This window comes from Astyanax mexicanus, chromosome 25 (genome assembly GCF_023375975.1).
Source record: "Astyanax mexicanus isolate ESR-SI-001 chromosome 25, AstMex3_surface, whole genome shotgun sequence".
Taxonomy (NCBI): domain Eukaryota; kingdom Metazoa; phylum Chordata; class Actinopteri; order Characiformes; family Acestrorhamphidae; genus Astyanax; species Astyanax mexicanus.
The window spans coordinates 2,357,426-2,372,605 of record NC_064432.1 but is presented as its reverse complement, the minus strand read 5'-3'; the positions used below and the strand labels follow the sequence as shown (position 1 = coordinate 2,372,605).

Sequence of the window (15,180 nt, the reverse complement as noted above, 5' to 3'; positions counted from 1 at the left end):
CACACTAAAACTGTCCAGCCAATCACAGCTGCTGCATGTGATAATCATGCATGTTTGAACTTCTCCTCATTGCAGAGAAAATTCTACATTTTTCTACATTAAATTTTATGTAATATTTATTATTTAAATAAAAGTGGATACTTTTATATGGATGTTATTTATTTATTTTATTTGTATTTATTCATAATGTGATGATATGTTCAAGTCATGTGTCTCTTGTATAAATTTTTATTATTCCTACACATGCACAATTCAAAAAACACATATGTTAATAAATAATTAGCTGATACTTGCATTAGTAATTATGGAAATGAGACAGCTGACCCCTTTCAGCAGGATCGTGACTACTGATGACTTGAGCCAATGGCAGCGATCACTTTCACCACACCCTAAAACTGCCCGCCAATCACAGGACTTTTTTTTATTGTGTTAATCGTACATATTTAAACTCCTCCTCCTTGCAGAGAAAATACTACATTTTTAAAATTTCATGTAATATTGGGCAAATGAAAAAAAAGTTGAAGGCTTATGTTACTTTTTTTCATTTAATCATTTTATTTAGTTTTTATTTCATCATAATGTAAGGATACATGCACAATTTAAAAAATACTCATGTTAAAAAATTATCAATTGATGCTAGCGTTAGTCATTGGAGAAATAGGACAACTGATCCATTTCAACAGGATGGTAAATAATGATGATCTGAGCCAATCACAGCGCCTGCCTTTACCACACCATAAAACTGCCCAGCCAATCACAGCCTTCTTTTTAATTGTGTTAATCGTGCATGTTTAAACTCCTCCTCATTGCAGAGAAAATAGTACATTTAAAGAAAATCATGACATATTTACATTATTAGCAGACTTTTTAAACCAACTTAAGCCAAATTAAAAGTGTATTATTATCATCATCATAGTAAATTATAAAACTGTTTCTGTACACTGCATTACAACCTCATGGCCACTAGAGAGCGCTAAATGACCAATAAAGTGTTTCTGAGGGTTCCCGTTCCTCTGAGCTCTGTTCTCCTCTTCTACAGTTCTTTCTCTATGTCTCTCCTCCATCTCTCTCTCTCACTGTATCGCTCTACCACTCTCCCAGTCAGTCTTCCCTCCTTCATCCTCCTCCATCCTCGTCTTTCTGCATTCTGTGATCAGCACGTTTTTCCTTCCACCCATCCCCCACCCTCCGCTCTGCTCATTCCTCTTGTCACCTGCAGTGGGAGGAGCTTGGTGAAGAGCTGAGCTGTCATTGGCTGGAAGGGAGGAGGATGCAGTTGCATGGTGATGCTGTACAGATGCTCAGCAGTATCCTCTCTCTCTCTCACTCTCACTCTCTTTCTCTCCCCTGTTTTTTTCCAGCTCTCTTTCCCACACACACACACACACACACACACACACTCACACTGCCTGTCACTGCAGCAAAAGGAAGAGGACCCACACACACACACATGCACACACACACACATTCTCGCACATACACACTGAAGCTGTTTGGACCAGGCCAGGCCTATCCTGTCGTTTATCGCGTGGAGGAAGAACGACCTTCTCTTTTTCATCCTTCGTTCTTCTCCTTGAAGGACTTCTTCTCCACCGCTTCAGCACACCACCCTGTCGCCGCCGCATGAGGAGTGACCAGAGAGCTGAGACCAGGATTAATATTGCACGCTCACACACACACTCACACACACACACACAGTCTACCGTTGTCTTGTTGCCAGGCGGTGTAGTATTCGGCATCCATCAGCACCAGAGCATCAGAGTTTAGGTAGGTGTGTGCATGTGTTTGTTGGGGAAAGGTGTGTATCTTTGGTGGTGTGAGAGCATCAGACAGTTGGACAGTCTACACACACATACACACCCACACACACACTGTCATAAGACAGTGCTAATTCTTCTTTGGGACACTGCTCCTCTTCGTACGGACGAAGGCCTCACGTATCCCAGCATGCCTTGCAGCAGGCCGCTCTGCTAGGCCGCAAAAGCATGGGCGGAGCCTCAGGACAGCGGGACGCGACGGACCGGACGGGCACGCACACGCACAAACACACACACCCTGCCGCTGCCCATGGGTGAGGACGGAGAGAGTCCAAAACTCAACCACAGTTTCCTCCGAGACTACGTCACCGAGGGTACGTACACTCTGCCTGAACCTGACTGTCGCCTGACACAGATTGATCTGAAATCGATCATAGCCTGAAACAGTCTGAACACCATTGTACCTGTCTTGGTTTGGTCTGAACACAGTCTGAACCCAGTTGTAGCCCAACACAGTTATGTCAGAAACCGATAGTATCCTGAGACGTTCAGTCCAAACCAGACTGTCGCTTAAGACACATTTCTGTTTAAGTCTGAGCGAAGCCAATACAGTGCTGTCTCAACCTGACTGTAGCTGACACAGCTGTGACTGTGTCTAAACCTGACTAACCTAGTAACCTAGTACAGATCCTCCTGAACCTGACTGTTATCCAACACAGTTCATGTTTGAACTTGACCGTATCCTGTATCTGTCGTACCTGCCACTGTTTTGTCTAAGCATACGAGTGTCGTCTGACACAGTTCTGTCTAAACCCAAGTGTAAACTGGCATGGGTCTGTCTGAACCTGACTGTAGCCTCACACTGTTCTACCAGAGGCCCACTAAGCCAGCATAGAACTTTCTGAACTTGACTTTAGTCCAGCACAGTTCTGCATGAACTCAAATGAACCCTAGCCTAATGATTATGTTAAAAACAGTACCATTTGCCACCACAGTTCTGTCCCCAACTAAAATCCAACTATAGGCTACATGGTTCTTACAGGCCTTAACTGTAGCCCCTGTCCTTTATCCTGACATGGTACTGTCTGAATGCAACACCAGGCAACAAGGTTCTTTCCAATCCTAACTAGAGGCAGGCCTGGTTTTGTTTTGCCTGTACCTGGCAAACCTTGGACTGAAACAAACTGGTTCTGTTTGAACCTGCTTGTATCCCAAACAGTTCAATCTGAACTCAACTGTAACCTGATATGGTTTTCTTTGTACCCAAGGGATGGCCATCATGGTCCCATCTAAAGTCAGTTATATATTGACCTGGTTCTGTCTGTATCCAACTGTAGCCTGACATAGTTCTCTTTTAACCTCACTGTAGCCTAACCCAATTCTGACTAAACCTGACTGTAGCCCAACACAGTTCTGTCTTAACCTGACTGTAGCCCAACAGAGTTATGTCCTATCCTTATTGTGGCCCAACACAGATGTGAATGAACTCAACTGTAGACCAACACAGTTCTGTTTTTAGCTGATTGTAGCTAGACCAAGTTTAAATTCTGTTTGAATCCGAGTGTAGCGATACATTTATGTCTGATCCCAGCTGTAGCCCAACACAGATTTGTTTGAACTCGATTGTCTCTCTGAATCTAACCAAAGGCCATCATGGTCCTATCTAAACTCTTGTAGCCTGACATGGTTCCATCTGAACCTGACTGTACCCTAATGCAGTTCTGTCTAAAGCCACCTGTAGACTAACGCAGTGCCATTGAAACCTGACTGTAGCCCCAACAATTTTATCTGAACCTCATTAAAGCCTGACATGGTTTGTCTGATCCCAAATGTAGCCTGACACAATTCTGTCTTAACCTGACTGTAGCCCAACACAGTTCTGTCTTAATCTGACTGTAGCCCAACACAGTTCTGTCTTAATCTGACTGTAGGCCAACACAGTTCTGTCTTAATCTGACTGTAGCCCAACAGAGCTCTGTCTTAACTTGACTGTGGCCAAACACAGTTGTGTCTTAATCTGACTGTAGCTCAACACAGTTTAGTCTTAACCTGAATGTAGCCCAACAGAGCTCTGCCTTAGCTTAACTGTAGCCCAACACAGTTTTGTTTTAACCTGACTGTAGCCCAACACAGTTTAGTCTTAACCTGGATGTTGCCCAACACAGTTCTGTCTTAACTTGAATGTTGCCCAACACAGTTGTTCTTAACCTGACTGTAGCCCAACACAGTTGTTCTTAACCTGACTGTAGCCTGACACAGTTTTGTCTTAACCTGACTGTAGACCAACACAGTTCTGTCTTAATCTGACTGTAGCCCAACACAGTTCTGTCTTAATCTGACTGTAGCCCAACACAGTTTTGTCTTAACCTGACTCTAGAACAACACAGTTCTGCTTTAACCTGACTTGTGGCCAAACACAGTTGTTCTTAACCTGACTGTAGCCCAACACAGTTTAGTCTTAACTTGAATGTAGCCCAACAGAGCTCTGTCTTAGCTTAACTGTAGCCTGACACAGTTCTGTCTTAACCTGACTGGCCAATACAGTTCTTAAGCTCTCTGTAGACCAACACAGTTCCATTGAAACATAGCTGTGGTTACACAGTTCTGCCTAAACAGGAACACATTCAGACATTGTTATTTCCAACCCCAATGGTAGCCCAAAACAACTTCCCAGAATTAAACATTTGTAACATTTAAACATTTATTATCATTGCATTTTAAAAAAACATAGTATAAAGATTCAGTGTCAGATTTTATTGTATTGTTTATTGTATTTTCTCCTTCTCCAGCTGATGTCATTTCCACTGTGGAATTCAACCAGACGGGGGACCTGCTGGCCACAGGGGATAAGGGAGGGCGAGTGGTCATCTTCCAGAGAGAGGCAGAGGTAGGGCTGGATGTTAAGGCCAAAATGTGTTTCACAATATATTTCTTAATTTTGGTCAATGTGATACAGTTCTGATTCTGATATTGATATAAACAGTGTAAAATCACTGATGTTGCCAGTCTTTATTCACCTAAAAATTAGAAAGAATCTAATGGAGATCCTAGATTTCTCAAATATGTGTTTCTTTGAGATGCAAATTCATGTATTAACCAAGTATGTATATTTTGCCATAAAGTCTAAGTAAAATAAAGACACTGGATGTTCTGGATGTTATTTGTTAGTATCTATTTATTAGTTAGTATCTATTTATTAGTTAGTATCTATTTATAATAGATTAAAAATCTACATTGATGTGCTGTCTGGGGAAAATCTGGGGAGAATCAGTCTTAAGCCCAGAATGTAAAACCCCACATCTGTCTTTAAAGTCCTCTCATTAGTATTAACCCTGATGGCAAATCCTCTGCATTTAAGCTGCTTAGCTCCCACAGGACCCCAAAAATGATGCCTGTCAGATGTTTGGAGGACACATATAAAGATCCTTTTCCTGATTTCCTGATTTTCATTTACTTTAATCATGTTGAGCCTAGATGCTGTGCCTGTTAGCATTGCGGCTCTAACTTTGCTGAGGCTGGCTGTTAGCATTGCAGTTATAATTCACTCCAGTGTTGCCGAGTCCAGATGCTGTGTCCGTTAGCATTGTGGCTCAAACTTTGCTGAGGCCAACAGCTTACTAAATTGCCCCAACCCTGCCAAATCTAGATGCTGTGTCTGTTAGCATTGCAGTAAGCACTGTAGCTAAACCACACCAACCCTGTCGAGGCTGAGTCATGCTGCTGTGTCTGTTAACATTTTGGTTATAACCCTGTAGAGGCTGGTTGTTAACATCATGACTAGCCTGTGACTAGCCTGCTTCAATCCTGCGGATCCTGGCTGCTCTCCCTGGTAGCATTGCATCATCATACCCATTGTTTTTGTATGTTTTTGACAGGCCAAGGCAGAAGCGGAGGAGCTTGGGGAAGCAGGGGAGTATAATGTCTACAGCACCTTCCAGAGTCACGAGCCGGACTTTGATTACTTGAAGAGTCTGGAGATCGAGGAGAAAATCAATAAGATCCGATGGCTGCCCCAACAGAATGCTGCCCACTTCCTCCTGTCCACCAATGGTGAGCAGAAACCTGGATTAGCCAGCAGGGTCATTTCCCAACTGCTCCTTAGCACTCTTAATTATTTAACTATTAATTATTGTTTTTTTAATCAGTTCTCGGATCTAACAGCTCCACACTTTACATACAGATAAGACCATAAAGCTGTGGAAGGTGAGCGAGAGGGACAGGCGGCCAGAGGGGTACAACCTGAAGGATGAAGAGGGACGGCTGAAGGACATTTCCACTGTTACCTCACTACAGGTGCACCACCTTCTCCTACTGGTCTGAATGGTGACCAAATATACAACACCAAACATCAACACTTAATTTATCTACTGCAGCAGTGAAATCATGGAATTTAGTGTAGTGTAACACAAGGAGCAAGTGTAGTGTAGTTAAAAATGTGAATGAATCTAGTGTAACAATGGAAATGAGAGTATCGTTACTATTAATATTAGTGTTGCGTTACAACGTAAATGAGTGTAATGTAACAATGGAAATAGTATAGGAGTATAGGAGCACCACTGGTAATTAGTGTCTTGTAATAATTAAAACGAGTGTTGTGTAACATGGGAAATTATTGTTGGGTAACAATGTAAATGAGTTACCAGTGCACCTTTGAAAATTAGTATATTGTGACTATGGAAATAAGTGTAGTATCACAGTGGAAAAGAGTATTGTTTAACAATGCAAATAAGTATAGTGTAACATATGAACTGAGTGTAGTGTAATAATTAAAATGAGTGTAGTGTAACAGTGGAAATAAGTTTATTGTAACAGCCCACCTAGTGCAGTGAACCAAAGGAACTAGTGTAGTGTAACAATGGAAATAAGTGTACTGTTACTGTGAAAATGTTTGTTGTGTAACAATGGTAATAAGGTGCGGTGTAACAACTAAAATGAGTATAGATCACCATTGGAAATGACTATAGTGTTACAGTGGAAAGTTTGTTACATTACTATGAAAATGAGTGTTGTGTAACCATAGCATTGAGTGTAGTGTAACAATGGAAATGAGTTTATTGTAACAGCCCATCTATAGTGCAGTGAATTAAAGGAAATTAATGTAGTGTAACAATGGAAATAAGTGCAGGATTGTGTTTGTGGTGTAGGTCCCGGTGCTGAAGCCCACTGATCTGATGGTGGAGGTCCGGCCACGGCGTGTGTTTGCAAATGGCCACACCTACCACATCAACTCCATCTCCGTCAACAGCGACGGGGAAACGTACCTGTCTGCTGACGACCTGAGGATCAACATGTGGCACCTGGACATTACTGACCGCAGCTTCAGCATCCTGATATTGACCTTTCATTGGTCAGCTATAAATGTTGTAAATATTGTAAATACAGCAGCATTGACATAATGAAAAGTTTTAAAGAACAGCTACCTGCATCTGTATGATGTGTCCTTGCTGCTGTGAGAAGTGGAGGCCTCTAGTGGGAGCCTCCAGTAACACACATAGCACCTACAAAATCAAGTGAAGGACTAAATTAACCTTTTGAGACCCTGCGTCCTCATAGGGGGGCATTACATTTAAGCTTTACTGTACCATGATACTTTTTTTTTGGCACATTTTTTTTAAACCTTGACCCTTTGACCTCATATAAAGAGACTGCCCATTCCCTCTATTGTCCAATGACAACATTACACTCAATTAATTGAATACAAGAGGGCAGGAATCCCAGACAAAAGTTTTTACAGCCAGGCCTGACAGAAACGTGGGTCAGATAATAATCTCATCCAATTTTCTGTTTGAAAATAGTTTATTTACTTACTGTAGGAAACTAAAATTTCGTTTTTTGGACTGTTAATGGGTCCTTCTGATCCCAAATGGCAAGAATATTTTTAAACGATAAAATAAACTACTGTCTCTCCATGTGGGCGTTGTTTTTTTACCAAAAAGAAAGAAAAGAAAAGGCTTCCTGTACAAAAAAAGTTTAGTATACTTGTTAGATCCTATTAATTGCAAATTTAAGAGAAATTAAAAGTCAAAAAGTCTGGGTCTCAGGAGGTTAATGAGGCAGCAGCTTGTCTACGCTAAAGCACAACCAGAAAGCAAGTATATCTTTAGCCGTATGCAACACTGAATACTTTAAAATACCATACTTAAATAAATGGTTGAGAGTTTCAGTTTAATCAGTGTAAACAAATTGACCAGTTATGAAGCAGTTATGCTGGGAAATTCTGTGTTTTTGTTCAGCACACTCTGACCTAAAAAGAAAGATGGAAACACTTAAATAATTCAAAAAGGAAACTGTCTCATTTTAAAAGCACTGCGTACGTATGTTTGTGTGTGTTGGGGGCATTAGTGTGCTAACCGCTAGCAGCCTGGTTGCCTTAACGCCCTCCTCAGACATCGTGGACATCAAGCCGGCGAACATGGAGGACCTGACGGAGGTCATCACGGCCGCAGAGTTCCACCCTCACCACTGTCACCTGTTCGTCTACAGCAGCAGCAAAGGAACCCTGAGGCTGTGTGACATGAGGGCGTCTGCACTGTGTGACAAACATGCTAAGAGTGAGCACACACACACACAAACACACACAAACACACACATCGAATGTGGACATGATTTCTGCCAGCGCTTTTTGTCACTAGTTGCTGTTCACACAGACAATTCTAGCCAGAAACTCCCGTTCACAATCATTACACTATTAGGCCACTCGCATAATTCACCTGGCCTTGCCATGAGCCGGTTGGCCATTGTTCATTTAACCAGTCACCTTGCAGTCCTGTTGCACCCATCTTGGCTATAGCAGTATATTATCTGGCTAATATATCAGATTAAACTGTGCCTTATCAGCAGTTTAGCTCAATTAAAAGAAGTATATTTGATAGCTGGTTTGGATCGAGACCAGATCACGTTCACACCACAAGCGAACCGCTCCAGATTACAGCGGAATCTGGGGTTAAACTTGGTAGTGTAATTAATTGCATAAAAAATAATAATAATGCATTACTGATTGGTAACTCTGTTTGATCTCTTGCAGTCTTTGAGGAACCAGAGGACCCTGGCAATCGCTCCTTTTTCTCTGAGATCATATCCTCAGTTTCGGACGTGAAGTTCAGTCATAGCGGGCGCTACCTGCTCACACGGGATTACCTCACTGTGAAGGTGTGGGACCTCAACATGGAGAAAGGCCCTGTGGAGACCTACCAGGTGAGAAAGTATTTATTTTCCTTAATAAAATACTGGAGTAGAAGGATTTGAAATGTACACATCCATTAGAATGTTTTTTTTTTAAATAAGCAGAAGTCTCTAAACCCATTGTAATCTCTTATAGAGAATCTCTAATCTCCAACCGCTTTGCAATCTCTATTACCCTAGTGTAATCTGTATTCAATCTGTATTCTCTACAATGTGTAATGTCCAACCTCTTGAACAGTAATGTCTAATCTGTTGTAATCTTTAACTGATTAAGATTTACCTAATATTATCAATATATAATCCTGCTGTAAAGTCTAATCCCAGTGCAATCTCTAATGTTGCTGTAACCTCTAATATTTCTCTAATCTCTAATCATATTGTAAATTCTAATTCTGCTGTAATCTCTAATCCTGGTTTAATTTCTAATCCTGCTTGAGTCTCAAATCCTGCAGGAATCTCTAATTCTTCTACAATCTCTAATGTGGCTATAATCTCTAAATCTGATGTAATCTCTAATTCTGTTATAATTTCTAATTCTGCTGTAACCTCTAATCCTGGTTTAATTTCTAATCCTGCTTGAGTCTCTAATCCTGCAGGAATCTCTAAAAGTTCTGTAATCACTAATGTGGCTATAATTTCTAATTCTGCTGTAAAACTGCTTTAATCTCTAAATTTACTGTATTATTAACCACATTGTAACATATAGCCTCCTGTAATATCTAGGTTTCTGTAACCTTTTTTAATCCTGACATATACTGTAATGTCTAATGGGCCTTAATTTCTAATCCATCTTGAGTCTCTAATCCTGCAGGAATCTCTAATTCTTCTGTAATCTCTAATTTTGCTATAATCTCTAATCCTGCTGTAATTTCTAATCCTGGTTGAGTCTCTAATCCTGCAGGAATCTCCAATTCTTCTGTAATCTTTAATTCTGCTGTAATCTCTAATCCTGCTGTAATTTCTAATCCTGGTTGAGTCTCTAATCCTGCAGGAATCTCCAATTCTTCTGTAATCTTTAATTCTGCTGTAATCTCTAATCCTGCTGTAATTTCTAATCCTGGTTGAGTCTTTAATCCTGCAGGAATCTGTAATTGTTCTCTAATCTCTAATGTGGCTATAATATCTAATTTTGCTGTAATCTCTAATATGTAATCTGTAAATCTGCAAGAATCTTGAATTTTCTGTGAATCTCTAATTCTACTACAATCTTTTATCCTTCTGTAATCTCTAATCATGCAGGGATCTCTAATCCTTTAGTAATATTTAATGCATATATATATTTTAAACCTGCAGGAATCTCTAATCCTGATGTAATCTATAATTTTGGTGAAATCTGTAGTTGTACTATAATCTCTCATGTAATCTACTGTAAACTCTATTCCTGTAGCCCTTATTATGTAATCTTTAATCCCTGCTCTCGTGTGTTTCAGGTGCATGAGTACCTGCGCAGTAAGCTCTGCTCGCTGTACGAGAACGACTGCATCTTTGATAAGTTCGAGTGTGTATGGAACAGCACTGACAGGTAAACCCCTCAGAGTACACCTCAGATACACCCAGCCCCCCCACCACATGATTAGTTGATCATTTCAGGCATGAATGAGCACTTTATGAGGAACACCTTTACACCTACTTTACTTATTTGTGCATTTATTTAATCAGCCACACAGAAAGGAGCTGTTACTGATGTAATTGTAGTGTTTTTTTATTTTCTAGCTGTTATTTGCTAGGGATCAGATGATATGATTTGCCTGTTTGGACATCACAATTGTATTTGCATGAGTTGCTGTGGTATAAAGGCCGGCGTTAGTAACCTTCGGGTCTAAGGATGTTTGTTGGATTTGATGAGGATGTTTGAGCATCCAGAGACTCATTTCATTTTACTCTAGTTTGGTCCACTGCAGTTAAGTTAGCTCTCCTCTCCTGGTGCAGCGTGTGGGGTTGCGTGATTGGTGCATTTTGTAACATGACTCTTCCACTTGCAAACGCATTACTTCCCCTTACTATCATAATATCCTAATAAAACCCACAATATGGTTGAACTGGAGTGAGGGTAATAAGCTAATACGCTTAATAATAAGCTTATTAGCTTATAATAATAATAATAAGCTTAATAATAAGGTCAGCTTGGACAGCATGGTGATAAACGCTCGTCTCATTTTGGCCTGGGTTTCTTATACCAGAACAGCTCCTTGCACACTAAAAAAACACTATTCCTCAAGTTTGTACTGTATATACAATTAAAATAATGAAAAGCAGAAAATGTCTATATGCGAATATTTATATATACTATACTATACATTAAAAATGCTGAAATTGAACATTGTACAATCGATCACTCTGGTGGATCAAACGCCCTCAGCTTAGTGTTCCTAATAAAGTGCTCTTTAAATGTGTATTAGTGTAATAATACTGTAGCGTGTGGTGTTCCTGTGTTCCTGCAGTCCGTTCTCCGTTCCCTCACTGTCTCTCTCCCCTCTTCCCCCCCCAGTGTGATCATGACAGGAGCGTATAACAGTTTTTTCCGGATGTTTGACCGGGAGACAGGTCGGGGGGTGACCTTGGAGGCCTGGAGGGAGAGCAGTAAGCCCAGGGCGGTGCTGCGGACCCGCCGGGTTTACACCGGGGGGCGCCGCCGACGCGGAGACGTAGGCGTGGACAGCCTGGACTTCACCAAGAAGATTTTACACATGGCCTGGCATCCCGCCGAGAACATCATCGCCATCGCAGCCACAAACAACCTCTACATCTTCCAGGACAGAGTCAGTCCGGAAAACCAGTGACAAGAACTTCTGTACACACACTCACACACAGAACACACACACACACACAACACACACAGTCACTGTCACTCTCATAAGGATGAACCTCAGTCCATTCCTCAAGTTTAAAAAAAATTCTGGCTACTCTTTAAATATTTAAAGGAGAATTTAAATATCAGATCTTTCATTAATTCAGATTCATTCATTGAGATTCAAATAATTCAGATACTGTCATTCAGGTTCAGTCGTTCATATTCATTTATTTCATTTTAGTCTTTCAGATTTGTTAACTCAGATTCATTAATTCAGATTCTGTCATTCAGGTTTAGTCGTTCAGTTAAATGTATTTAATTGCAGTTTTGCAGATTCATTAATTCAGGTTCATTAATTCAGATTCAATAATTTAAATATAATCATTTAGGTTCAGTTGTTCAGATTAATTTATTTCATTTCAGGCTTTCAGATTCATTAATTCAGATTCATTAATTCAGATTCATTAATTCAGATTCATTTATTCAGATTCAGTCAGATTAATTCAGATTAATTTATTTAATTTCAGGCTTTCAGATTAATTTATTCAGATTCAAACATTTAAATTCAGTCCTTCGAATTCAGTCATTGTGATTCATTAACTCAGATTAACTCAGTCATTTTAGTTAACTGATTCAAATGATGTCCATCAGATTCAGTCTTTCAGAATGAGACATTCAAATTCAGTCATTCAAATTTCGATTCAGTCATTTTGATTCATTGACTCAGATTAAATCATTCAGATTCAGTCATTGTGATTCATTGATTCAGATTATGTTCATCAGACTCTTTCAGATTCATTCATTCAGATTCTCCGTGATCTCCAGGATCTGATTAACTGAAGCTGTTTATACAGTAGTGAAATATAGAGAATAAAAAAAGAAATAGTCATAGATTTTACATTTTAAACAAAGTCAAAGTAATATAATGTTGAATGTTTAAGAATATATTCATTATTATTATTATTATTATTATTATTATTATTATTATGCTAATTCAGCGGAAACACAATGTTTTCCGGAATTGGACTGAAATGACTTGGAATAAAATCACGTTGTATGAGCGTACCTTAAGGAAAAAAGACTATTTTTCTTTTTAATAGAACATTTCTGATTTCTTATGACGTCAGCAAAGTATTAAAAACCCAACACACAGCTCATACACACTCTGTACAGATTCACACTCACGGCTAACCACGGCTAATCGCAGCTTAACACAGCCAGTAATCAAGGCCCATTATATCTTTTACTGCCACGAATATTGCAGACTGCATTTTGCTTTGTGACTGACCGCACTGTCAGCTGACGCCCTGAGAGACTGATCACTTCAGCCGAATGCTTTGAACCAGGGGTCTTCAGTTCCAGTCCTGGAGGGCCGGCGTCCAGCACAGGATCTTCTCCTACACCCAGATGTTATAATAATATGAGTTACACAATGCAAACAATAATGACACATGAAGAGTAACCCTAACCATTACAGGTCCAGGATCAGCAGTGTTCAGCAGTGCTCCAGGTTCCAGGATTGTGCTAGACCAAAGCCCTGCAGTCCTGTAGCTGCTCCAACACTCAAACTGAGCATGGGACAAGCAGTGGGACACTCCTGTGGACTGGATACGGTTCCTTGCTTGTCATGGATATGGGAGTGTCTTAAGCAGTCTTCCTATTGTGTGCTTCCTTAAACATGTCTCATGATGCTTCTGTTATTCTACAAGCCCTGGTTGGGTCCAGTGAGGGATGTTCTCTTCGTTGGATGCCAAAAAGTCCACTCCATTTAACCCTTCATCAGTCCTCATCAGTGTGTGTGTGTGTGTGTGTGTGTGTGTGTGTATGTGTGTGTGCTGACACTTATGCTCAGGTTAGTCTACCATTACTAACAGAACTGTCCAGAACCTCATTTGTTCAATAGCAGATACTGGATGATCCAGTTCTACTGTGAGTTTAATTACAGTACAGAAATACCAGCTGCCCAAAAACCCAGTAACCCAGGAGAGAGGAGTAACCCTGAGAGGAGCCACCAGTTCCCCATATCTTCCCTAACCTGAACACTAACCCTAATTCTCAACACCAATAATCAAGCCCATCTCTGGATACTGACCCCAATGCTAAATACTAATCACCAAAACTAAACACGAATTCCTGAACACTGAACACTTACCATAATACTCAATACTAATCCCATTACTGAACACTGAGTCCAGTACTAAACACTAAGCCCATTACTGAACACTAACCATTATACTAAATACTAATCCCATTACTAAAGAGTAAGCCCATTGCTGAACACTAATCTCAATACTAAACACTAAGCCCATTACTGAAAACTAAGCCCAATACTAAACACTAATCCATTACTAAATACTAGGCCCCATACTGAACACTTAGCCCAATACAAAGCACTAAGCCCCTTACTAAACACTAGGCCCCATACTGAAAACTAAGCCCAATACTAAACACTAAGCCCATTACTGAACACTAACCATTATACTAAATACTAATCCCATTACTAAAGAGTAAGCCCATTGCTGAACACTAATCTCAATACTAAACACTAAGCCCATTACTGAAAACTAAGCCCAATACTAAACACTAATCCATTACTAAATACTAGGCCCCATACTGAACACTTAGCCCAATACAAAGCATTAAGCCCCTTACTAAACACTAGGCCCCATACTGAAAACTAAGCCCAATACTAAACACTAAGCCCATTACTGAACACTAACCATTATACTAAATACTAATCCCATTACTAAAGAGTAAGCCCATTGCTGAACACTAATCTCAATACTAAACACTAAGCCCATTACTGAAAACTAAGCCCAATACTAAACACTAATCCATTACTAAATACTAGGCCCCATACTGAACACCTAGCCCAATACAAAGCACTAAGCCCCTTACTAAACACTAGGCCCCATACTGAAAACTAAGCCCAATACTAAACACTAAGCCCATTACTGAACACTAACCATTATACTAAATACTAATCCCATTACTAAAGAGTAAGCCCATTGCTGAACACTAATCTCAATACTAAACACTAAGCCCATTACTGAAAACTAAGCCCAATACTAAACACTAATCCATTACTAAATACTAGGCCCCATACTGAACACCTAGCCCAATACAAAGCACTAAGCCCCTTACTAAACACTAGGCCCCATACTGAAAACTAAGCCCAATACTAAACACTAAGCCCATTACTGAACACTAACCATTATACTAAATACTAATCCCATTACTAAAGAGTAAGCCCATTGCTGAACACTAATCTCAATACTAAACACTAAGCCCATTACTGAAAACTAAGCCCAATACTAAACACTAATCCATTAATAAATACTAGGCCCCATACTGAACACTTAGCCCAATACAAAGCACTAAGCCCCTTACTAAACACTAGGCCCCATACTGAAAACTAAGCCCAATACTAAACACTAAGCCATTACTGAA

At 40.1% G+C, this 15,180-nt stretch overlaps 1 protein-coding gene across 1 annotated transcript; it reads left to right on the top strand.

Moving 5' to 3' along the window:
- The first annotated feature begins 1,186 nt into the window (after window positions 1–1,186).
- On the top strand, window positions 1,187–14,140 carry ppp2r2ca (protein phosphatase 2, regulatory subunit B, gamma a). The gene is made up of 9 exons (XM_007229281.4): window positions 1,187–2,131; window positions 4,547–4,644; window positions 5,633–5,807; window positions 5,938–6,050; window positions 6,902–7,079; window positions 8,144–8,308; window positions 8,782–8,951; window positions 10,370–10,461; window positions 11,428–14,140. Exons 1-9 carry the CDS (start codon window positions 2,068–2,070, stop codon window positions 11,717–11,719), a joined length of 1,347 nt encoding a protein of 448 aa, XP_007229343.2. The 5' UTR covers window positions 1,187–2,067; the 3' UTR covers window positions 11,720–14,140.
- Window positions 14,141–15,180: the final 1,040 nt, after the last annotated feature.